This window comes from Canis lupus, chromosome 30 (assembly GCF_003254725.2).
Source record: "Canis lupus dingo isolate Sandy chromosome 30, ASM325472v2, whole genome shotgun sequence".
Taxonomy (NCBI): domain Eukaryota; kingdom Metazoa; phylum Chordata; class Mammalia; order Carnivora; family Canidae; genus Canis; species Canis lupus.
Window position 1 is genome coordinate 28,519,129 of NC_064272.1, and position 27,155 is coordinate 28,546,283.

General features: G+C 34.8%; 1 protein-coding gene across 12 annotated transcripts in view; it reads right to left on the reverse strand.

Annotated features, from left to right (window-relative positions):
* HERC1 (HECT and RLD domain containing E3 ubiquitin protein ligase family member 1) overlaps nt 1-27,155 on the reverse strand; it is a 183,827-nt gene that overhangs the window by 104,627 nt on the left and 52,045 nt on the right. For all 12 annotated transcript variants that reach the window (XM_049104117.1, XM_049104126.1, XM_049104128.1 and 9 more), the window contains exons 4-18: nt 25,861-26,055; nt 24,758-25,069; nt 22,329-22,425; nt 21,641-21,784; nt 20,368-20,495; nt 17,199-17,343; nt 16,937-17,108; nt 15,339-15,473; nt 14,845-15,010; nt 10,300-10,425; nt 9,196-9,417; nt 5,714-5,866; nt 5,456-5,588; nt 3,405-3,596; nt 849-1,070 (exon numbers count right to left, since the gene is read on the reverse strand). In XM_049104117.1, the coding sequence (XP_048960074.1) occupies nt 849-1,070; nt 3,405-3,596; nt 5,456-5,588; nt 5,714-5,866; nt 9,196-9,417; nt 10,300-10,425; nt 14,845-15,010; nt 15,339-15,473; nt 16,937-17,108; nt 17,199-17,343; nt 20,368-20,495; nt 21,641-21,784; nt 22,329-22,425; nt 24,758-25,069; nt 25,861-26,055 (2,542 nt within the window). The remainder of the gene's footprint in view (nt 1-848; nt 1,071-3,404; nt 3,597-5,455; nt 5,589-5,713; nt 5,867-9,195; nt 9,418-10,299; nt 10,426-14,844; nt 15,011-15,338; nt 15,474-16,936; nt 17,109-17,198; nt 17,344-20,367; nt 20,496-21,640; nt 21,785-22,328; nt 22,426-24,757; nt 25,070-25,860; nt 26,056-27,155) is intronic.

Genomic DNA, 27,155 nt, shown 5'->3' on the forward strand with positions numbered 1-27,155 from the left:
GATTTTTGTCTTGGCTTCTATTTTTTGTTTTTCCTCTCTATTGAGGGAAACAAATCTAAAATTAGGATTTCTCTTAGACGTTCCTTCTTGGGCACTCTCTGAGTCTCTCTTTCTTTCATCAGAGGAACAATGAATTTTAGGTCAATAAGACCACATAGGCTATCTAATTAGTTCCTTATTTTATGAATCAATAGAGGCCCAGAGAGATTAAAGAACCAATCCTAAATAAAACAACTAGATCATCTCTTCAGGAACTGGAAAAATCTTCATGTTCAGACAGTCTGAGAAGCTGGGCTACCAGCAGAGAAGACAAATGGGATATGAGGCAGGAAAGAGAAACCCCAAAGTCACCATAAATGGGGAAGAAAAAATGTGATAATATACCAGGTAACATCTGCATGAAAGTAAGATAGGCTGGGAGGAGAGGTACGGTCTGTCACTCACATCTGGGAGGTGCTTAAAAACTGAACACTGGCAAGTCATGGTAACCTTACAGAGCTTTACATTCTTTGAAGTGGTTTTATAACTTTCAAGCCCCAGAAAACAAGTAACCAAACATATGCCCATTTTTATGAGTCAAATGACTTGCCTAAAATGAGTGATAAATAATGACAAGGTGGGACCAGATCTACATTACCCTTTTGGGGTTTGGAGGCTCTTTTAACTATACAATGCTGTAGGATTCACTTCTTCAAAGGGCTACAAGTCATGTTTCAGATTCCCCCATCCAGCTAATGTTTCACTTGTTTGCTATCAGTTCTCTATTCAGCAAACCCAGAATAAGAGAAATCTTCAATGGAGGTACAAACACAAGCATGTATTTTAAATATTGTAAAGAAGCACATTACCTAACTGAGGGATGTCCATTTCTACACCATCACTAAAAAGTGGTGTTTTCATCCAATATGCAGTGTCCTGTTCCTCTGGAGACACAGGGGAGCCCAGAAGCATACCACCAAGACACCGCCCAATAAGGAGAGCAATCGTTCTTTCCAGATCCACAAGCCACACCCAGGACTGGGCTGGCTGAGGTAATGGCATGCCAGCAGGATCAATCAGTTCTGGCCCTCCTAAAGATAAAATCATTAGTAATTGTGTCTATCTTCGTATTCAAGGGTTTGAATCTTTCTCATTTCTATTGCACTGCAATATGATAATGAAGCAAACTAAGTTTACATTGAAAACTTAGAACACTTTCTGTATATACTCTCTTTACTAGGCTAACTTAAAATACATTCAAATAAGTTTGCTATCAAATAAAAATTTCCCTTTTGGAGTTCCTAATTTTAAGATAAACATTAAAACAGTATATGACAGAAATATCCCATGAAATTCTACTCCTGCTTTTCATTATGCAGATCAAATTTCATCAAAACAGTGAGTACTTGAGATAGCTCATCCTTCCAAAATCAAAACAACAATCTAGCAAAACGATTTATTATTTTTTAATGTTTTTAAGGCTCGAATTTAGAACTATCTTGTACTGAAATCCAGACCCATGTTTTCTGTACATCTGCTTTTAAAGGTTCTTCACTTAAATAAGAAAAACTATACTTAGCCATAAATACAGGAATGGATGTCAATGAAATCAACAAAGAAAAACAAAGATCAACAAATCCAAAAACTGTTTTTTTTTTCCAAAAACTGTTTAAAAAGACTGATAAAATGGACAAATCTCTAATAAAAGTAATCCAGGAAAAAAAAGATGGCATAACTTCAAAAATTAGGAATAAAAAAAGAGGATGCAACCATAGTTACACTAGAGACTTTTTAAAGACCATTAATGAGTACTATGAACAATTTCATGCCAATAAATTTGAAAAACAACAAAATGACATTTTCTGGAAAAATATCAACTTCCAAAATGGATTTGACAAGAAACAAAAAGCTACAAGAGAATAACCTCTAAGGTAAGAAAATTAATAACCAAAGTCTATCTAAATGACAGGGCCAGGTGGTTTTATAGATAAAATCTTCTAAACCTTTAAAAAGAGATAACCTCTATCATACACAAATTATTTCAAAGAAAAGGGGAAAATGGGAAGGCTCCAAACTGATGCCATGAGGTTAGTTTAACTGTAGTAGTAAACATGACCCAAGGATAACACAAAAATGGGAAATTACAGGAAAATATCAGTTATGAGAAAATAGATGCAAAAATCCAAAATAAGACGATACCTACCTTACCTAATACAAAAAGAATCTTAACAAGTCCTGAGATACTTCAGAAAAACAAGAGTAAACCTGGAATGGCTCCATATAAAGCTTAATTGATATCCTGCTACAGTCATAACCTTGACACTTGACTTCACCTAAATCCAGTTGTCACAGAACCATATAAAATAAGCCAGGGCCTCACCGTCATCTTGTCCAATTCCAATCCTTCCAGAAGAAACCAAGGCTTAAGAAATTATTAGCATTTGCACAAGATCATAGAGGTAAGTCACTAGCTTTACGCCTTAGTCCAGGATTACTAATAAAACATGTGGCCTCACTTGAAACGTTCTTATTTTTTTTTAAAGATTTTATTTATTTATTTATGAGAGACAGAGAGAGGCAAAGACAGGCAGAGGGAGAAGCAGGCTCCATCCAGGGAGCCTGATGTGGGACTTGATCCCGGTACTCCGGGATCACGTCCTGACCCAAAGGCAGACGCTCAACCGCTGAGCCACCCAGGCATCCCAAAAGGTTTTTAAAACTTAGTAATCAAACTCCTTTGATAGCCTTATGATAGACTTCAATGGAAAAACACACTAATGTTTTCTAGACATATTGTTTAAGCTATATCCAACTGAATACAAAAATCATCAACATTTTATAAACTAGGAGTGAATTCAAGTGTCATGCCTAAAATCAGAATACTATTTCCGGTAAAGTCCTTAAAAAAAAAAAAAAAAACAACTTGCAAAGAGATTCTCAATTTCCATCCTCTACAGTTACCTATATATCCCAACCAAAATACTAAATATTTTACTGTCAAATAGAGATTTAAAACTAAAGATTTTCTAATTTACGAAATAAAACTTTTTAATCAAACAATCCATTGATTGTAAAATGTGTCACTATGCTGCTGACTGAACTATGAAAGAATGCTTTCCTATTATCCAATGTTAAATGTTTCCTAATTGCAACAATGTCAAAATTTGAAAAAACTGTGCCTCAGAATCAATGAAATATACTACTCAAACCTGGTGACCATCTGAAGACCCTGTTTATAACACTGTTAGAGATGAGCAACTTTCTTACGTCTTCCCATCTCTCAGCTGCCCTTTAAACTTAGACCATAAGAATCTTACATTTTGATTACGTAAAACATCCAAGTGTCAGATATGACCTACCTGATGCATGCAAGAGGAACAACTTTTCCCAAAAGCCTTATTTGTTGTTTTACTATCTTTACTTACCATGAAGAGGCCACTGTAACTCTTGGTCTTCTAAAAGAGCGGCAGCTGGCAGGAGTCTATTAAGGCAATCAAGAGGCGGCAACAAGTCGAGGAGGTAACTCAACAGAGGCCGTGCCACTGACACAGGCAGTAACAGCAGAGAGTTAACAATCTGGCAAAGCATACTGCCTGCAGCTGAGACGTATATCACATCTATGAAAGGTAAGAAATTCAACATGGATCAATTGTTTCAAACAAACAAAAAAGAAAAAAACCTAAAAAATACTATTTCAGCCTGGAATTAGAGTCTACTAATTTGATAACTCTTTGTTGAACATGTACCTAGAGCTGACAGGGTGTTAGTATTTTTTTTAAGATTTTATTTATTTATTCATGAGAGACACAGAGAGGCAGAGACAGACAGCTCCATGCAGGGAGCCCGATGTAGGACTCGATCTCGGGACTCCAGGATCATGCCCTGGGCCAAAAGCAGGTGTCCAACTGCTGAGCCACTCAGGGGTCTTGGGTGTTAGTATTTAAACACTTTCAGAAAGTATCACCAACAGACACTTTGTGGGAAAGCATATAAATCCCCAAGTCAATAAATTCATAGGATTACAGCTGCCTCCCTTAAAATTCATTATGAAATTCTCATTCACAAATTTATCCTCATTTCAGTTTTACTAAGAAATAGTTATTGAGTACAACAAACCAGACACTGGTCTAAGTGAAAGGGAAACAGCCATGAACAAAGAGCTAAAAAACTTCTACCCTCATAATCTTTACATACTATGTTTTTTTTTTTTAATATTTTTATTTATTTATTTGAGAGACAGAGACAGCGAGAGAGCACAAGCAGGGGGGAGAGGGAGATGCAGGATCATGACCTGAGCCAAAGGCAGATGCTTAACAGACTGAGCCACCCAGGCACCCCCTACATACTATGTTTTTTAAACCAAATTTACTTTTTTAAAAAAATTAAGATACTCAAAGCATCTGGTTTTTTAATCTCTACTGGTTTTAAATTAATTTTATTTCAATATTTCATTGTATTTGGGGGCAGGGAGGACCATCAGAGATGAGCTCCATTTGAAGAGATTAAATTTTAAATACCTGTGGAACAATAAAATGGAGGAGTCTAGTAAGCAATGGTTTCAGTTTCTCAGTTTCTTTCTTTCTTTATTCAGTTGGGGAACTTCAGAGATGAGGTGGTTTTAGAGAAACATACTGAATTTTTGTTGTCTTTGAGACAACCATTAAAAGACACCCACTAGGTAAACTAGAAAAGACTCTGCTGTGAAAAAGGAATTCTCAGCCAGATGCATATATAGAAATCAACAGACACGCGGTGGTCAAAGGAAATGGAACCAGATCAGATCACTCAGGGAAAAAAAAAGAGTTGAAGGTAAAATTCAGAGGATCTTAAACATTAAAGGGCGTGTACAAGGAAAAACAGCTTATAGGAATCAGCTGAAAAAAAGTTATCAGAGCGATATGAGCCAAAACAGGATTGTGACTACAGAATCCCAGAGAGAAGAAGGCATTTCAAGAGGGAAAATAGAACACTGGGAAATGTTGAAGAAAGGTAAAGAAACGGCAGACAAAAATTGACTTTATGTCATTTAAAATTAATCTTTTTTGAGTATCATCCAACACCTTTAAAAAATTAGGGCTCTTGGGCAGCCCCAGTGGCGCAGTGGTTTGGCACTGCCTGCAGCCTGGGGTGTGATACTGGGGACCTGGGATCGAGTCCCATATACGGGCTCCCTGCATGGAGCCTACTTCTGCCTGTGTCTCTGTCTCTCAGTCTCTCTCTCTCTCTCTCTGAATAAAATTAATAAATCTTTTTTTAAAAAATTAGGGCTCTTTCATGTCAGTTGGCATCTTTTCAGATTAGTCATATTAATCCCTGTTACCATCACCACCAAACCAAAATCAAAATGATCTTCAATAGGAAGGAGATTCAAGATCATTCCTATTCCACTCAGAAGTTTCAGGTCTCTTAAGACTGGGAAGGCTAAGAATTCTTGCTTTAACCACTGATTAAATGTCAAATCCAGTACCAAACACACCTCTTAATTTTTCTCCAACGCTGCCATTCCAAGGACTTTCTTTGAGCAAATTTGCAGAACGTGAATAAATATCTGTGGCATGAGGCAACAAGAGCTGAAGATGTTTATGAAGCAATGCCACACTGCTTGAGTTCTGGGGGGAAAAAGTTCCTACATTACTACTGTGAAAGATTCAAGGTACAGAAATATCATGCTTACCCAAATATCTGAGTTTCAAGGTCCCTGGGAGATCATCATAAAAGGCAAAGGACCACATACCTCACTAATGTTATTGATATGGCAAAATGCCAGCAGCTGTTTCTGGAGTGAACACAGGAGCTCATGAAGATGAGCAGGCTGGCTGTTTTCTGAAGATGATGTTCCAAGTAGAAATTTATCACTATTCTTTTCTAGCTCTCCAAAGGCTTGATCCTAAAAGGATATATAAATAAGATATTTGAAATACTTGAAAAGTCAAGTCCTACCATAAATGATTTTTGGCTTTAAGAAGCCAGTGTCTCCTTTTTCTCATGATCAGTCTTTAAATCTTTGTATTACTGTTACTAGCTATTAACAAAATATGTCAAGCAGTTTGATTTTGTTTTACCATTTAAAAAAATACGTTTCACTACAGAACTTTGAATATAGAGAAAACAGTACAATACATGCAGACAATATACTTCAACATTTTAACACAATTGCTTCCCATACTTCTTGCGTAAAGGTTTTGTTTTCACATCGTTGTGAAAGGACACAATTGAACATCTGAACTCAATTCTTAGAAATTAAAGTACTTTCAGATTATAAAAGAAGTAAGTGATGTCAACTATACTTAAATTAAAAGACAGGGGAAAAAAGAAATGGACTAAAGACACGACAACTAAATACAGTGTGTGATCCTGAATTTGGTGAGGGGATAGCTATAGAGCATATTATTAAGACAATTATAGAAATCTGAATATGGTTTATATATTAAATTGTATCAATGTTAAATTTTTTGAATAATTATTCTATTGTTATGTAAGAGAATGCCTTTCTTAAGAAATACATGCTTAAAAAAAATACATGCTTAAGCACTTAGGAATAGACAGTGTGGCATCTGTAACTACTCTCAAATTATTTAAAATAATAGCCAGACAGAGATAGGTAAAGCTAATTTGGTTGAAGGGAAGAAGAGAGTTCTTGGATTCTCTAAACTCTAAGTAAGTTTTAAATTATTTCAAGTTGGGATCCCTGGGTGGCTCAGTGGTTTAGGCCTGCCTTTGGCCCAGGGTGTGATCCTGGAGTCCTGGGATCAAGTCCCGCGTCGGGCTCCCAGCATGGAGCCTGCTTGTGCTCTGCCTCTTTCTCTGTGTGTCTATCATGAATAAATAAATAAAATCTTAAAAAAAAAAAAAAAGCCACCCAGTTGGGTACCTGGGTGGCTCAGTTAAGCATCTGCCTTCAGCTAAGGTCATGATCTCAGGGTCCCAGGATCAAGCCCCAAATAGAGCTCCCTGCACAGCAGGAAGTCTGCTTCTGCCTCTGTCCCTCACCCCACTTCTGCTCTCTCTCTCAAATAAATAGATAAAATCTTTAAAAAAAATAAAAGCCCCTCAGTCTATGCTATTCTGTTTATAGCAGCCCACAGAGACTAAGACAAGCACCATCACTGTAAAATCTTAGAACATGACAGGGGCCCCTGGGTGGCTTAGTCAGTTAAGCACCTGACTCTTGATTTCAGCTCAGGTCACAATCTTAGGATCATGAGATAAAGCCCTACCTATATCAGCTTCTGCATTGGGCATGGAGTCTGCCTGAGATTCTCACCTTCCCCCTTTCTCTCCCCTACCTCCCCCACTTCTCCGTCACACTCGCTCTCTCTTTAAAAAAAAAAAAAAAAAAAAAGTAAAAGAACATGACAAATTTGGTTTAAATCATTTCAGAAAGGAAAAATAATTTATGGTTTTAGCCCCCAAAGAGTTAATATTTTATTTCCATATAACATACACGTCCTCACCAGCCCCAATGACATTAGAAAGGCACTATTTTTTTTCACTTAATTTTTAATTGTAGTAAAACACATATAATATCAAATTTATCATCTTAGCAATTTTTGAATGAGCAGTTCAACAGTACCAAGTAAGTTCACATCATTGTGCACATGCCACTTTTAACTATATAAATGCAAGATTGTATCTTCCCTTGTAAGAGGGACAAATAAAAGTGTTAAGAAAGCCCTGACTCAAGAAGGCTAGAAATTTGCTTAAAGTACATGTTGCAGCCATGGAAGAGGTGCCTTAAGGATGCTAAGGATGTATCACTAATTACCTGGCAGCAGCTTCTAGAACTGAAGGCAAAACTATCAAATCATAGTAATTAGAGAGTGTTTTCTTCGAAAAGACAAGTGCATCAAACTATATTTGTGGTGTTAAGAATCCCACGGGCTTCACACTTGACAGTGATAGCCAGGCAACTTTTAAGAGAAAGGCACTACTTTCATGCCACATAAATATTCCTTACAACTTTGGAAAAAAAATATTCTGTCAATAACAAATGAATATACTATGACATGTTCCCATTCCATGTGCAGTCAAACATCAGATCAAACTTTACATTCTTAAATCTAAAAGAAAATAATGATATAGGCCCAACTGTCATTCGGACTTAGCAACCTTTTAATGTGGACAGAATAGAAAACTAAGACTTGCACAGAAGATACAAACCTGACCCTGAAGAGGTGTAGGAGGCAATATGAAAGGATACACAAACCATTCAAAGTCACAAAGTACACTCTGACTCTAAAAATTTCTAAAGTTATAGCAAGTTATAATTACATGGTTAAATAGGGTTATTTGGTAAGGCTTCTCTGAAGAAGTCATAGATTAGTAGAGTAAGTTGGAAACAGGTATGCCAGGTCCAAGAGCTCAGATGAGTGGTGCATATGCCAAATGATGAAGGGTCTGAAGGGGTTTTAATACAATGAGCTTATTCCAACAGTAAGATGCAGTGAAGAGACTAGCAATAGTGACAATAACTCCAATACTGTTATTAGCATTAGGTCATGATGTTGTGGATTAGAACCCATTGAAAGAGGGGGGAAAAAAAGAGAGAGATGGATCTAAGAAACACTTAAGAATCAAGAGCATTTTAACACAGGGAAAGCGATAGTGTCCACTGTCTTCTCTCCTACTGACCCACCTATTCTTAGTAAGTACCAACCACACTGTAATTACAGGACTGTATCTGGTAGGGTTAATACCTTCTTCCCTATTCTTCTCTTGCAAAATGTTGATGACTATTTTTATATTCTTATACATTAACATAAGAAAAGCTTGGTAAAATTCTAAAATAAATCTTTTTGGAATTCTCAATTACAAGTCATTTGGCTCTTACATTTCAGAAGATCTGACACATTTTTGGTCACTAGAGGAGTGGAGTCTAGAGTTTTATTTCATATGTATGTATGTATGTATTTGTAAAGATTTTATTTATTTATTCATGAGAGACACAGAGAAAGGGGCAGAGCCATAAGCAGAGGGAGAAGTAGACTCCCTGCAGGGAGCCTGATGTGGGACTCAATCCCAGAATCCTGGGATCATGACCTGAGCCAAAAGCAGACATTCAACCACTAAGCCACCCAGGTGTCCCCATACGTATTTAAATGTCAAACTACCTTAATCTGAAACCATCCCTATCCCCTAAAAAAAAAAAAAAAACACACACACAAAAAAATCCAAGCTTTATTCTTTTTTTTACTACAAAGAAAAAGAGCAACTTACTGTATAAAATCCTAAATTTCTTAAGAGAGTCTTCATCAAAATTTCAGCCAGATGGGTGTCTGGATGGCAGCTCTGAGTGCCATAGGGTTGATCTGCCAGGTTTCCATAGCCAGTACACACAGAAGAGAGGTCAGCAGCATCAGAGGGTGAGCTATAGCCAAGTAAGGAAGCTACGTGGGTATGATCTTGCAAACTGGTCAGAATGATATCCAGTTGCATTCTCTAAAGAAAAATATTTTCATTAATGAAATAGGTACAAATAAATAATTAGCTTAAAATGCACTTTAAAAAAAGGATCTCACTTAATACTGATATTTTTGAAGTATATAATTAAAAGAAAAGCTATTCCATTAATACCATTTGGAAAAATGTAACTTACAGTGTTTTATTCCTTCTTTTACTATAATAACCAAAACTCTATGCAAAATGGTATTCTCTGCATAATGATTTTAGCCCTATAAGAGTAGGAAATGTCAACAGATAAATTATACTATTCTTCTACAGAATTACAATGTAACTATTTATTCTAATATTTAAAATAAGTCACCTGAAATCTAAACTATGAAAACTACTCACTGGAGGCATCTGCGGATATTATATTGCCAGTGGGTACTACTTTTTCCCTGAATCTGTAACTCTACAATTGATAGTTCTACTTGGTTGAGCAAAATGTACTGTTAATGTACATGAGATTAAAAATGGAAAGAATAAGCACATTCATATCCTCCAATACATTTTCATAACAGTCATCTTTTATTTTTTATAAAAGCAGTATCAAACAATGTTGTGGGCATAGAACCAACAGTAGCACATGACCTTGATTTCAACTCAGAACACTATAAATTGTCTCTGGTTTGAGAGTATAAGCAACAAATTATTAAATTTTAATAATTAGTCCCAGATCATTTAATGGATTATCATCCGCTTCACCTTCATTAGAATTCTGAGAACTCTTCCAGAAGAAAACATTAAATAGTAGGATTTACTAAACCCATAAAGTATTATTGCACAAACACATGGTAACTGATTAGTTTTATTTCCCTCTCAGTCTATCTTAGTGTGTGTGATATTACTGGTTTACTTAGATACCATGCAAAGGCTCACCTGTCCTTTAGATAAGCTTTCCCATCTATCAGGTCCTTGGGGTAAAAGAGAATGAAGCAATTCCATTCGTTCTCGTAATGGAGGTAACAGCATGGTTGCTCCCACTGACAGAGTTTCAATTACCACCTAACATCAAAAGAGAAAAGGGTATTTACTGGCCTATTCATCTTTTCAATAGAAACACATGAAAAATGAATGCACTAATAGGATCATGGAAGTCTGAAGAAAGTAGATTACAGAAATCTTAAGCAAGTGACATGAAAAAAGAAAGCATGCAAGTCCTTTAGACGTCTTTAAGTAGACCTGAATACATATTTTGAATTTGCCACTAATAGCTATTCATCACCCAACAAACATTTAGTATGGACTCTAATATTAGGCTGGTTAAGACTCTGCAAAGTACTGCAGATGCAGAAATGAATAAGACAAATGTCCTGCTTTCATAAGCATCTAGTCTAGTGGGAAAGGGACCCTAAGCTACTAATTATAAGTGTGAAAGGAGTCACATATAGGGAAAGTAAAAGGAAGTACAAACTTGAACAAACACACAGGTAACTAACATGGCCTATGGGCTTATAGAAGGTCTCCCTGAGGACTGGGCATTTAGATTTAGAATTTTAAAACAAGGACTTAGACCAACAAACATCCAGGTAGCTATAAAGAACAGCTGCGGGCACCCCAGGGGGCTCAGCGGTTTAGTGCCCCGGGTGTGATCCTGGGGAGCCAGGATCGAGTTCCGCATTTGGCTCCCAGCATGGAGCCTGCTTCTCCTTCTGCCTATGTCTCTGCCTCTCTCTCTCATGAATAAATAAATAAAATCTTAAAAAAAAAAACAGCTGCATTATCTTAGGCCTCATACTTTCTCAGGGTCACAGCTTCTTTATTAGTAAAATGAGTGTTAGACTAGAAAAAAGAAACACTAGATGATGAAGCGCTCTTATAAATTCAAAACACAACAGAAGAAATTGTAAAAACCTCAATGGAAGGTTAGAATATAAAATTAAATTTCTCACAAAGTAGAGGGGGGGAATGGAAAACAGAAAAGAACAATTATGAGGACTCATCAGGAGGGCTAGTATCCCAATAATAAGGAGTTCCAGAGAGAGAGAACACAGGAAACAATGTAGAAGAAATCAATATACAATATACTTCAAGCTAACTTCTTAAAACTGAAGGCTGTGAGTTTCAAAATTAAAAGGATCCACTCAAGTATAAACCACAATGGTCAACAACAGACCCACATCAGTTCACATTATTTTGAAATTGAGAACACAAAGGACAAATAGAACTTGCTATAGAACCCAGAGAGAAAAGCAGATTTCCATACAAAGGATAAAAATTGAAGAGCACTGATTTTCCGAGTAAAAAAAAGAAAAAATTTTCTCCTGAAAGCTAGAAGACAATGACTTTTGAGAGTAGAATGAATTCTTACAAGAAAGTAATTTAGATTAGAATTCTATGCCCTCAACTCTTCATGAAGATATTCAATTCACAAACTACTTCATTGCGAGTATATTTTCAAAGAATATTTTTCCTATCTACCCTCTCTCAGAAGATACTGATGGATGTAGAAACCCAGCAGACTCCACCTTAACCAAGTGATCATAGTCAATATCTCCAATAATGAGACACATCAGTCCCATGAACCCCATCATGTGGTGTGCTGAGGACACAGCATAATTTCTGTGGCATTCTTGCCAAAAATGTATAACCTCAGTCTAATCATGAGAAAACGAGATATTCAATAAAATAACTGAACAGTACTCACAAATCATCTAGGTTATGAAAGACAAGAAAAAATTAGGAATTGTGACAGACTGTAGGAGACTAAGCAGAAACAACAATTAACTGTAATATGGAATACTGAATAGGATTTCTCAAAAGAATAAGCACATTACTGGAAAACTGATCAAATTTCTAATACACTGTTTAGTGTAATGAACAGTATTAAGCTAATGTTAATTTCTTGGTTTTGATCATTGTATTGTGATTATGTATAACATTAGCATTGGGGAAGCTGAGTGAGAAAACTATTTTTTATGCAATTTTTCCTTAAGTCTACAAGCAACTCAAAGCATTTAAAAAGAAACAAAAAAGAAGAGCAATGGTGACTGCTACAAACAGATTAAATTACTAGAAGTTTCAGAGATAAGGAACAGAAACAGCTCTATACACATCCTGAGAATTCATCTCCAAAAGACTCTCCTAATGGAGTAGCTATCAACAACATTCAAAGAATAAACAATTTCTAAAGATAATTTTTTAAAGTTTATTTTCCTTATTTCATTCCAGTACTTTCTGACCTTTTAAAAATACTACACTACCTCATTCCTGATAAATATTGAAATGTCAAAGTTCCCAGTCACCACCAGGTTAATTATTTTTTTTTACTCACATGCCAGGGATATGTCTCTCTATTTGAAAAATCAGTTCTCTTTTTTGTTTTTTTTTTTGGTTTTTTTACTGACATGTAATTCACATGTCATAAAATTTATCTCTTGTAAATATAAAATTCAGTGGTTTAGTACATTTGCAGAATGGTGCAAGCATCACCCCATTCTAATTTTAGAACATTTTCATCACCAAAAGGAAATTGTGTTTATTAGTAGTCAATCCCCTCCTTCTCCCCTAACTTCTAACAACCGATTTACTTTTTTTTTTTTCTGATTTACTTTCTTTATGGATTTGCCTACTCTGTACATTTCATATACATGTAATCATATAAAATGTGGTCTTTTGTGACTGGCTTCTTTCACTTAGCAAAATGCTTACAAGGTTCAGTCATATTGTAGCATGTTATCAGAATCTCCTTTCTTTTTATTCCTAAATAAGATTATCATTCCTAAATAAGATACCACATTTAGCTCATCCATTCATCAACTGACATTTGTTTATTCTCACTTTTTGGTTATTATGAATAATATTGCTATGAACACTCCTGTACAAGTTTTTGAGTGAAAATTCTCTTCGGTACAGACCTAGATGTGGAAATACTACATTATATGGTAACTTAATGTTTAACTATTTAAGGAACTACCTACTTTCAAAAGCAGCTATATCATTTTACATTACCTCTAGCAATATATCGAGAGTTCCAATTTCTCTACATCCTCACCAACACAATCCTCGGGTTTTTTTTAATTTTAGCCACTCAGTGGGTGTGAAGCAGTATTTCATTGCAATTTTGGTTTGCATTTTCCTAATGACTAATGCTGTTGAGCATTTTTTCATGTTCTTAGTGGCCATATGCCTATTTTCTCTGGAAATATGTCCACTCAAAATTCTCTGCTCATTTTTAAAATTGGGTTATTAATATTTTTGTTGTTGAGTTGTAAGGATCTTTTATATATTCAGGAAACTAGAATTTTTTTTAAGGTTTTATTTATTTATTTAAGAATGAGTAAGTGAGATAGAGAGCATGAACAGGGGACAGGACAAGAGGCAGAAGGAGAAGCAGACTGCCCGCTGAGCCAGGAGCCCGACTTGATCCCGGGACCCTAGGATCATGACCTGAGCCAAAGGCAGACACTTAACCAAATGAGCCACCTGGGTGCTCATGGAAACTAGATTATTATCAGACATATGATTTATAAATATTACTCCCATTCTATAAGTTGTATGTTCATTTTCTTGATAATGTCCTTTGAGGAATAAATGTTTTCCATTTTGATGAAGTCCAATTTCTCTCTCTTTTTTTGGTTGCTTGTGCTTTCAGTGTCATATCTAAGAAACTACTGCCTAATCCAAGGTCATAAAGATGATGGACAAGTGGATAAGCAAAATGTGCTATATATGTATAACAGAAGATCATTAAGCCTTAAAAAGGAAGGAAATTCTGACAAATGATGAACATGGATGAACCTTGAGGACATTATGCTAAGTGAAATCAGCCAGTCACAAAAAGATAAACAGTTAATAATTCCACATCTATGACATATTTAGAGTGTCAAAATCAAAGAGACAGAAAGTAGAATGGTGGTTTCCAGAAGCTAGAGAGGGGGAGAATGGAGAGTTTTGCTTGATGGGTACAGAATTTCAATTTTAAAAGATGAAAAGAATTATGAAGATGGCTAGTAGTGGTGATGGTTGTACATTATGGATGTATTTAATACCACTAAACTATATTTAAAAATAGTTACAGTCCCTCCCCACTTTCTCTCTCTCTCCCTCTCTCAAAAAAACGGTGGTTAAAACAATAAATTTTATGTTATATGTATTTCACTATAATAAAAAATAAATTTATTCTCTGGTGGAAAAGACAGACATGTTTGTGAACCCACAACTACAATACAACGTGATGCAATGAGAACACATACAAGAGAAGCCTAATCTGGCAGGAGAGCAGAGAATGAAAGGTGTCCCAAAGATGACATTTGACCTTTGTCTTAAAGGATGAGTTAACCAAAAACATTTACTTCCACCAAGAAAACAGGAGTAAAAGAAAGAATATCCAGTTGAAGTTTTCCAATTGAAGTTGAATTTATGAGCTACAACTTTAGGGAAAGATGTAGCTTGAGATACAGATTCCAAGTCCTATTTGCTTACCTCTTGAATTTCATCTGGGACAGTTGAATCCATCAGTCTGAAAAGCAAATTTCGAAGTGGACCTGCCTGTCTCCCAAGAATGCTGGTAGCTACCCCTCCCGCAAGTGCAAGAGCAAGGTGATTTGAAAGCAGCTTCAGGCACAGCTTGAGGAAATTGTGGTGTTCCCTGAAACCAAACAAATGGCTATGAACTTCTGGAACATAAAAGAGCATGTGCTATCCAGCTTGGATAACATTTTTTTCTCTTTAAAAATGTTGTCAGATTATGACCAATAGTGGTTTTTAAAACGTGATTCATGAAATTATGGGTAACTTCTCCTAAAGGTTTTTATTAATAAGTATCTAAGTTTAGGGTTTTTGTTTTTTTTTTTTTAGATTCTAAAGAAGTTTAATATAATTGAGGGGAAAACAAAATAAAAAAGAATAGTAAGTCAAATTCAAAGTGAGTAATAGACATACACGTACACACACCAATATACATATATATAACATACCTTGAGGAAGGGAAAGGGAGTGGGGGAATCTCACTGTTTATTTTATCACAGTATCTCTCAAGAAAAGAACGCAGGTGTGAGAAGGTACTTTCTTCAAGATCTACACAATAAGGTCGGTGCCATGCTACAACTTGTCTAGAAGAAAGCATAAGAAAATCATGTAATAGCCTTAACAGGAATTTTCACACAGGATCAAAAACAAAACTTAAACCATTACTAAAGCCGCAAGATTTTAACAACATATACAGAAGACCATCTTGATTATAAAAGTTAAAACCTTTCATTTTAGCAACCAAGGAAAACCAAGAATTTGCCATCCTAGAGTTCTTTTTTTTTTTTTTTTTTTTTTTCCTAGAGTTCTTTAAGAAGAAAACATATAGCCACAACCTGCTTTGGAAGGTTGGATATTCATTCACTTAAAGGCAGAGAGCTGAGTCACAGGATCTACTATAATCTTCTCATTCTAAGGGTCTATAAAATGTATATAGAATTTTATATATTTAAAAAAAAAAACAGCCTGACTCTATAGAATGGTAAACTGAAATCTATTAAAAGAACAACTCCTGGGGCACCTGGTTGGCTCAGTCAGTTAAGTATCTGCCTCTTGATTTCGGCTCAAGTCATAATCTCATGGGTCATGAGATCGAGCCCCACATCAGACTCCACACTCAATGGAAGTTTGCTTGTGTTTGCCTGAGAGTCTCTCCCTCTGCCGCAACCCTGCCCCTAGGTATGTGCATGCTCTCTCTCAAATAAATAAATCGTTAAAAAAAAAAAAAAAGAAAAAGAACAACTCCTAAAGACTTTTATTAAGACTGTCAAGATCTTAGGAACCAACTATCTGCATATGAAGTGAAAAGCTGCAAATTTATATGAATAGCCAATTATTTATGATCAATTTATTATAATTTTTGCTTTTGTTATGATGGAGGGCAATTATCTATAAATGTTTTTTATTGGTTAGAATGTCATAATAAACCAATCTGAACCAGAAGTCTGGAATGCAAATATAATACATGCCAAGTTTAAATTAGCTTACATGCATCTAAATATCTGAGACAACCCTAAAATTCCTTAAAATTCACACTCCTAATATTGGCTAAAAATCATCTACCTGATCTTCTAAAAAGAAATGGTTATCCCTTTAGGAAAAAGCTAAATTTCTGCAAAAGTAAAATTCCTTTATTTAAAAGTATAGCCACTGCTTCTTTTCAAAAAAATTAATCAGATAAAAGCCACTGAGACTAATCAATTGTTTAATAAAAACCTAGTTCTGGCTTTATTTTAATGTAACTTCCTCTTAATATGAAGACATTTAATTTTAAACTCAGACCAAGGCAGAGAGAAGGAATCCAAAATGTTTAAAAAACACTTAAATGAAGAAAATATCTTAAATACAGGGTATGACTGCTTGCTTAAATATCTAACCTCAATATTCAAATCCAAAGAACTCTAGATGTCATTTCTGCAACAGTAAAAAAAATCAATACTAGAAATGTTCAGAAGGGCATTTTGTGAACAAAGTACAATTATTTTTGTTTTAATTGATGTTTCTGTTGTTATTAGAACACAAGAATTTTTAAACGTGGCATTCTTACCTATCCCTAGGAAGAGCAGTCCATGCCAGACTATGTGATGTTCCAGCAGAGATCTGCTGAATAGCTATGCCATCTAAGCCACTCACTTTCTTTGGTTTAGTAATAGGACCTGTGGAATTTCCTTGGCCACACTGCCCCATTGAGTTATTGCCCCAGGCATAAACTTCATTATCTAAAAATAAAATAAAATCCAAATTCAAATGCAATACATTTATAGAAGGTAATAGTTAATACTATTTCTTTTAAAAACAAATGTCGTTACCATGAGAAAGAGCCAAACAATGACTATCTCCAATAGAAATATCAACTATTCTTGTGGCAGCCAGTTCTTCAATTAGCTTGGGTCTCAAAGCAGTAGCTTCTGAAGAACCACAACCTAGACAAGCTCCACAGCCCCAAGCATAGACCTAAAACAAATGGAAAAGCACTACATGTTATATCCTGAGGTATTAGGTTGAAGACTTATGTTGTTTAAAAATAAATATCATCTAGGGTCCCTGGGTGGCATAGTTGGTTAAGCATCCAACTCCTGGTTTTGGCTCCAGTCATGATCTCAGGGTCATGAGATGAAGCCCTGCATCAGGCTCTGCACGGAGTCTGGGGCCTGCCTGGGATTCCCTCTTTCCCTTGTTCTCTGCCTTTCTGCCAAACTCATGTGCACACCCTCTCCCTCCCTCTCAATAATAAATACATAAAATATTTTAAATAATAAAAAATATCTATTAAATAAGAGTGTGGTTTGATACTAAATAATAACTTTTCGGTGCGCTTGGGTGGCTTAGTTGATTAAGCATCTGCTCAGATCACCACCCCAGAGTCCTGGGATTGAACCTTGTGTCAGAATCCCTGCCCAGCATGGAGTCTGCTTCTCCCTCTTCCTCTCCCCCTCCTTGTGCTCTCTCTCACTCTGTCTCAAATAAATAAAATCTTAAAAAATAATAATGATAACTTTCTGTTTCTAAAAATAATATCTACTGTTTTGATTGTTAAAAATTTTCATAGTTATTTATTTTGCTGTTTTTAAATGTTCACCATACAGGCAGACAAGCAGCTGATCTTTAAAGAAAAATAACTGATCAAAAAGCAAAAAAACAAAACAAAACAAAAACAAAAATAACTGATCATAGAAAAAAATGGAAGGATCTTAGAGGAATCTTACGAGCTTAGGAATACTGTTGCATGCTATCTTACAATTTCTCCTTTATATGTTTCCCACTCTGTAGGTCTCAACAAATATTTCCTGATTAATTAGACCAAAGTGTGAATATATAAAATGAATTATATAAATCGAAAAACTGATGTTTATGATTCAGTTAAAAACCACATCACCTCGTTGTTGTAACAGTTTTAATGATCACTTACAAAGATAGCCATGTGAAGCAGCAGTCACACAGCTCTCTCAGAACATCTTCATTTTTGGCTAATTTTTTTTTCATTTTTGGCTAATTAATGCTATAACAACCACTGACTGATTTAAGAAGCTTAGGGGAAAGGTGAGTTGAAAAGGAATATAAAAGGGTGAATGACCGTCAATTTGGCAGCCCAAAATCAAAACAATTAGCAAACTGAGTGACTTTTTCCTTTGATGGGTTCTCAAAATACCATATAGACTATTACCCTTATGCCACTGGATTTGGGAATTTTTTTTTTGTCTTACAATTCTTTCAATAAAGACTACTGAGAGGTTAAACCTTTTAAACAACAAACAAAAAAGAGCAGCAAATAAATACTTGTACCAGTTGCTAGAGAAACACCTAAGACAAAAAATAGGACAAAATTCCAGTACAGTAAAGGTGTATGTTAGAAGGGGTTAAGAACTAAAGACAAGTAAGGTGAAAAAATATATAGTCAAAGTCATTTGAAATCTCCTAAATCATTCATCAGGTACAATACAGTATTGTCACTCAATAAGAGCCATATAGCTAGAGTCTGCTCTTGCAGTGTTCCTCTGGTTGAACACCACATGAAGAAATATTTGGCTTGTATTTAGGGATCCTATTGTGTAAAATACATATACTGTATTTTTCAACATTAAGAATCACACAAGGGATGCCTGGGTGGCTTAGCAGTTGAGCACGTGCCCCTGGCTCAGGGCGTGATCCGCAGTTTCAGGATCGAGTCCCACATCAGGCTCCCTGCCTGGAGCCTGCTTCTTTCTCCCTCTGCCTATGTCTCTGCCTTTCTCTCTGTGTGTCTTTCATGAATACATAAATAAAATCTTAAAAAAAAAAAAAAAAAAAAGAATCACACTTAATATGATGGGAAGTCAGCAGTGAAGTGGCCTGAGAGGATTGAGGGAAAAACAGATGTTGATCATCTCATGCTCAGCAAAGATAATGGTAAACAGAACTATTCTTGCCATTTAGAAGTATCTCTCTCTCATTTTATTTTTTCTAAGTATATATATTTGATTTCACATAACTTAGCGTACTAATAATACAACTGCCCTATATAGCAACTAACTCACAAGTTCCTTTGGAATTCAATGTAATAAATGTACTATCATTATTAGCAACTAAGTTGAATAATACTTGGTAATTTATAGAAACTTTCAATTCATGTATTTCATTATGATCATGCATTAATATATGATCATTTTTAAGCAAAGCAGAAATCATTACCCCCTCTCATACAAAAGAACCACATGATGATCAAGGGAGATCTATACACTAAAAAAAATTAGCATCCTCCGGCTTTAATTCAGATTCTTACCAGAAAACCTATAGGGAAAAGATGTAAAAGAGAAGTTCCAGGTTTTAAGGCAGCATTCAGCATTGTAACAAAAGGCTAATGTAACAAAACATAGGGTAATGAATAGTTTGAGTTGGATTTTTTAAGACACAAGACATTCTAGTTGCTCTAAAATAATTAAACTATTTGCTAATTTCAGCTTTACTGTTCATCTGCCTTGTGAATTTTCACTATGGGTTTCTACTTACCCTCTTTTTTGATCACCTTTTTGCCTTCTTATTTCCTATCACTTATTCCAACAAGATCTATTTCTACTTTCTCCCACTATCCATAATTTTTAGGAAAAAAATTAAGAGGTGCTGGGTGCTAAAAAGGTTTTACAAAACCTCTTAATACAAAGAATGGGGCTGAGGGCGAGTTTATCTGGGTCACACAGGCCAGGTGAGAAAATCTGGTTCTTTTGCAAATACTCTACCTCTTCAGAAGAAAATACTTCATTTCAGTAGACTGCCTTTAAAATGTTATTATTTAAGGAGGGGCCTAAACTCCACATGGGCCTCCACACTCAGCATGGAGTCTGCTTAAGACTCTCTCTCTCTCTCCCCACCTCCCTCAAATAAATAAATCTTAAAAAGTAAAATGTATTTTTTTAACTTTTAAAGTTTAATTATGATTACTACTTTTTAGTCACCTACTCCTCTGAAATAATTTAATCCTTTAACCTCATCCATTATTCCTACCTGTCCTGTTGATGTTAAAGCAAGTGAAGACTGACTCCCGGCACAAACTTTACGAATGAACATTCCTTGTAAAGCTTCAACAACTTTAGGTTTATAAACTCTGTTAGTATCTCCATGGCCAAGTTTGCCTACCAAAAAAAAAGCACATTCAATTTAAGTAATTTACTTGTTTTAAAGAACCTCTATTCTTTACCTAAGTATTTATGTATCTTTTTATCACTAACCTGACAGATGTGCAAAACTCTGACAGCAGAGGAGGTTAACAAACAAATGTTTTTGTTAAAGAAACAACCAACAGGCTTCTGAATCTTAATTTCAACCAAATAAAGTCACTTTAAAGGAGATATGGAAAATTGTTTTTCTTTATCTACATTTAATGGTCATTTTCTAATTTCAAATTTGCTGATGTAATAAATAGATTATACACAAGGAGTGCGTATATATCTAATTATTTTTAATCTTTGAACAAACACAATCATTATTAAAATAGAAAACTTGGCAAATCACTAAAGAAGAAAAACAAATGGCCAACAACATATAAATTCAACCTCACTAAGAATCAAGGAAATATTAATTAAATGATACCATTTTCACTACTGAAATTATTTTTAAATAATCTTAATACCCAGTGTTGTTAATGGAAGATATGGGGAAATAAGCAATCTCATACTGCTGGTACTTGTGAATAAGTAAACAGTCACAACTATCATTTAGTCATTCATCGGGTTCTTTTTGGTACAGAAAAATATTTGGAAACCATCTAGGTACTCAATAATAAACTGATTTTTTTTAAGTTGTATTATAATCACATAAAGGAAAACATTGAACTACTTAAAAGAAAAACATAGAGCCCTATTTGTTGACATAGAAAGATATTTTAAAATGCCAATAGATAAAAACCAGTAGGTTATAAAATATCTAAGATATCTAATATCTTAGACATATATATACATATATATATATATGTCTGCTTTGGTTTCAAAAATATCTAAGATATCTAAGATATCTTTTATATATATATAGGTCTGCTTTGGTTTTCAAAAAAGATATATATGGAAATATATGTACATATTTATATAAATATATATTTAGAGGTCTATGAAAGTTTTAACAATGGCTATAGCAACATTTGCTGAAACAGTTCATTTAAATTTTTTAAATTTCTACTCATCTTTATAGAGTTTTCCTACAATAACTATGTAGAACAGAAAGTAAATTTTTTTTGAAATCTCAACAAAACAAGCCCAAAGCTATCAAATAATTTTTTACATACCATTATCTCCTCCTCCAAAAGACCACACAGTTCTCCCATCTTTAGACAAAGCAATAGTATGTGAACTGCCACAAGAAACCTCTCCTACATTGCTAATGTCTTTTACTAATGTTGGAATGTTACGGCTATTACTGTCTCCGTGACCTTGGATAAAACACACACAAGAAAGAATAATGTTAACTCTTTTTCTTTAGGCCATTACTTCACAGTTGTAATAAACATTCTGAGTTAAGGACAGAAATGAGGTATTTTTAAAGTGCAATTAAATATGAAAGACAGAATCATTTCTAGTATTTATCTTCTCATCCAATCTTTTAGGCTACTCTCAAACTGAGACACTCTGTCCCTTCAGTGAATCATTAGAATAATCTATATATGCTTCTCTCATACCACTTGTCTAATACTATCTAGTATCATGCTCATGTAAATTTGTTTTCACACACTTCAGATCATGACGGTATCTTTCTTGTCCATGAAATCCTTCAGTATCTCCTCATAATAGGTACTCAGTAAATACTTGCTAGATTTAATTGCTTAAATTTCAGCACTAGAATCCAGGTATTTGTTGTATAAAACTGTCTTCTCTGAGCTAAAACTAACAAAATAAGCAATATTTTTGGCCTATTAAATCTAGTAACCATCATTTCTATTGTTCTGTGATTGTAACTTCAATTTTTAAAAAGCTTACCTAATCTTCCAAAGTCTCCTTCACCCCATGTATACAATTCACCATCCTCTGTCACAGCAGCACTATGTCTGTACCCAGCAGACACACAAACAACTACCTGCATTGAACACAAAGCACACCAAGATGAAAAACATGAATACGTTAAAACATATGGTTCATATTTGATCTTTTGCACAGAGACTTCAGAGATACTGATATTTACAACTTATCCAGAAGTTGCCATGTACAGTTGTAGAGTCTATGCCCAGGACAAGGGTGCCTGGGGTTATGAAAGTGCTGAAATACAATCTCTGCTCTGTTTGCCAAGCTATGAAGCCTGGCTTCCACCCAGAGAAGATAATAGCTTTCTTTAATTCATGCAAAGGCACCGCAAAGGTTAGTAGGAACACATCAATCTAATAATCACTTTGCAAGAATTATAATACCAATCAAGCCTTTTTACTCCAAGAGGTGGCAGGGGCTAAACACTCATGGAACAACGAAAAAATTTTAAATACAATGTTAATATAAAATCTATAATCCTGGCTAATCAAGAAAAATTCATTACATAATAAGGGTAATTCTCAAAAACATAGTGACTATTACCAATGTGGAAAGATCTAAGCAGTATGTAAGCTTACATTAATTAAACTCTTAGCAGTATCTCTTTACCCTCATTTAGCTATATAGTTGATGAGTAGAATCAGGGGAGTAAGAGTTTACAATATATAACCGGGAGATCATAACAGTTAAAAAAAAAAAAAGTCTATACTAATTACTCTGCATCTTTACAATCCCCCAAAATTAAAACTCACTTTAAAAAATTCAAAATTAAAAAAAAAATTCAAAATTTAGATTCAATTAAAAATACTGAGCACCATATAGTTAAACATCTGCCTTTGGCTCAGGTCATGATCTCAGGGTCCTGGGATTGAGCCATGAGTCACCCCCATATCGGGCTCCCTGCTCAGTGGGGAGTCTGCTTCTCCCTCTGCCCTTCCCCCTACTCATGTACAATATCTCTCTCTCTCAAATGAATAATAAATAAAATCTTTAAGAAAAACACTGAGCACCTAATACATTCTAGATAATATGCTAACAACTTCAGAAATTTTTTATCTGTAAAGTATTAATTTACTTTCTGGAACATTTTTCCTTTATGACATTCATACTAAGTTATACTTAATTGGCAATGTTTCCATTAAAAATAGGACATTAAAAGGAATATAAAAGAATTTTTAAAGAATTGGAATTAAGGAAGAAAGAAGGTGCTAGAAAGACTAGGAAAATACAACTTCAAATAGTATTTATCTGAAAATATCTTTAGAGCCCCACATTCAGCAACTCATCAAGTACCCCATGATCCTGTCAAGTGGAACATTCTAAGGCTCACTGCTTTGGGATTGATGTCTAAGTTAAAATACTGTAAGTTATAATAAAGTAAAACTCATTTGATAGCCAATCTCGTAAGACAACCTCTCATGAAGGAAAAGTGTCCCACTTGCAATTGTGGCATAATATAAAAATTTAAACTTTGAAGGGGTCTTACACAAAAAAACTTTTGTGGAAAGACTGTAATCTTAAAATGGAAGAACCTGTATAACTGCATAAAGTTCAAGAAAATACCTTCATTTCTTTTAAAGAAGAGTAAAATAGAAATAAGAAAAGATCTAGGCTCAGTTTCTAATGGTGCTAATTAATTGTGTGTGACCTTAGGAAAGTTAGTTAACCACTTTAAATGCCTCATTTCTATTAAAATGCCACCTCCTCCAATTTTATGACCTCATTATATAATACCACACCTCACCCAAATTAGTATCTACTACATTACTCAATTTTTTCTTTTACTATTATTTGAAATCATTTTGTGTGCTTACTTATCTCTATCCACAGATTAGAAGCTGCATGAGAGCAAGGACCATGTCTGTTTTGTTCACTGCTGCATGTCTAATGCCTAAAACATTGTGTGGCACTTGGAAGATACTGAACAAGTATTTGTGAAGTGGATGATTCTGTTTCCTTATGTGAAATGAGAATAATAACTACTTTAACAAAGTTGTCGGGGATCCCTGGGTGGCTCAGCAGTTTGGTGCCTGCCTTTGGCCCAGGGTGCAATATCCTGGAGTCCCGGGATCAAGTCCCGCATCGGGCTCCTGGCATGGAGCCTGCTTCTCCCTCTGCCTGTGTCTCTGCCTCTCTCTCTCTCTCTCTATGTCTATCATAAATAAATAAATAAATCTTAAAAAAAAAAAGTTGTCATAAGAATTAAAATTAAGTAATGTATGTGAAAGTGTTCTGTAAGCGATAAAGGAAATATGCAAAAGATAAAAAGGATTTGGGGGTGGGGGAACTTCAGAAAGGATACATCAAAATCTGAAATATATCATAATTTATAGCAGAGTGCATCTAATTATTTTTAAATCCAAAAAAAAAAAAAAAAAAGCACATACCTTTCCCTGCAGAGGCCCCTGAATAAGCTTGGGATATTTCTGTGTTGAACTATTTCCATGTCCCAGTTTCCCATAATCACCATCTCCCCAACTGAAGACTTCTCCTTCTGTGGTGAAAGCTAAAGTGTGACCATCAGATCCTTTAGAAGATGAAACCTTTTTAATGGACCTGTGAGGTTCAAATGTTAGCTTTTTTAAAGTGGACTGATTATTAGAATCTCCAAGGCCCAGTCTCCCATAGCTGCCTTTACCACAAGCTCTGACAGAGCCATCCGTAGAAATAACAAAAGTGCAGTATTGTCCAGCTTCAATCTATAAGCAAACAGAACAGTAAAATAAAATGCTTCTGTGAGAATCAAAATATAATATTTAATACTAGTTTTATCAAAGAGGTTCAAAAGGAAGTCTTTAAAAGCAGAATACGGCACGATTCTCCAGAGAGACTAAACAGAAAATTAAGAAAACTATTATTAATGGGCTTTTCATGTTGACTTTATTGTCAAATTAATGTATATTTTATCTCTTCAGGGTATCTACCCAGTCATGATTCAATAAAACAAAGTAAAATGTTTTAGCCTCTTCTTATAATTGGTGGGTGAAGGGCAAGAAATAAAATTATCCTATAAATTCCTTAGACTCCATTATGGCAAGGACCATATAAAATATATTTTCCACTCATTTGAAAAAGACCTAAGTTTTAATAAAAATAATAATAAAATAGAAAGTTCTAGCTTGGCTGAATAGCTACAAATGTAAAAAAGTGATAATAAGATAATAAAATGCCAATCTGGCAAAGGGAAAATTCTAGCTTTTACTTAAGTCCTATTTACCATTTGTATTGAATATAATGGTAAGTCTGCTGTCATTCATGATCCTTTTTAAAAATCCAGCTCCTAATTTAATTTTTTGAAACTTGGAACTATGTTAGGGAAATGGACTAAAAATGGTTTTTTTCCTATTAAAATGAAAAAAACAATACAGCATGGTATATAGAAACAATCTAGACAAGAAACAAAGATCTTCACTCACTTAAAAAAGACTCTTAACACTACTTATAACAAACCCTGTCATCTACCAGTTTGTAAAATATGCAGAGAACTCACCGTCTGAGCATCAGAGAAACTGAGAGCCATTTTGGGCTGTAATATTTTCTCCTGTGTGCCTTCCACCAACTGATGGCTGCTGTTGCTCCCCCAAACATAAACCTCACAGGTTTCTGAGACAATGGGAGCATCACCAGTCTGAATGCTATCTGGGCTAGCACACGTTCTTGAGTAATCAGACGCCATTCTGCAAACCTAATAGGTTTTAAATTTAAAAACATGCAGTAAGTAGGCAAGTTGTTCTTAATGGAGATATTTTTATAAATATTGCTGAAATTATTGTTTATTTTCCTTCTAAAACTCTCAACTGGTCAAATAACCTAAGAACAATACACCCAATTTTAACAGATGACTAGACTACTACTTCTGCAAAAGATACTAATTAAGGTGGTAAAATGGGGAGGAGGAGACACACGATCAAGACTTTTTAAACTAATAATTATCGCACAAACAGCATTACAGAAAGAAAAAGCTTAAAAAACAATTTAGAAGGGGTGCCTGGCTGGCTCAGTTGGAAAAGCATGTAGTTCTTGATCTTAGAGTTGTGAGTTCAAGTCCCACATTTGGGTAGAGCTTACTTAAAAAAAGAAGAAGTAGAGGGGAAAAAAAAAACCCACTGATAATCCTATCACCTTAGTACAATGAATGTTATCTTTTTTATGTACATTCTTTCAGAATTTTGCATATATATGTTCTTTAACATAGTTATCACCGTGGATATATAAAAGTGATGAAACAAAAGTCATGCAAAATTTTCCATGGCAAAATAAATAAATAAATAAATAAATAAATAAATAAATAAATTTTCCATGGCTACCTAATCTTCATGAATGAACTGATAATTTTCCACCTAATATAAAAACCCCAATTTACTTAACCCTTTTCTTTTAAGTAGGACATTTAAACTCTTTTTGTTATATAAGCCATTTTTAAGAACATAGTTGTCACTACATTCTGTTACTTAAGTACAGAGAGGCTCAGAAATGGGCTACTATACCCCCAAAAGACAATAATCTTACGATTCTTAAACTATAAAAAACTGCTTTCCAGGGATGCCTGGGTGGCTCAGTGGTTAAGCATAGGCCTTCCTTTGGCTCAGGACATGATCCCGGGGTCCTGGGACCAAGTCCCACATCAGGCTTTGCCTGTGGTCTTTGCCTCTCTCTGTGTCTCTCATAAATTAATAAGTAAATCTTTAAAAAAAAAAAACTGCTTTCCAAAATGGTTCTACTACATATCACCAGCAGTATATTTTATGTATAAATAAAGTAAAAATCATTGCTCATTTGCCATCT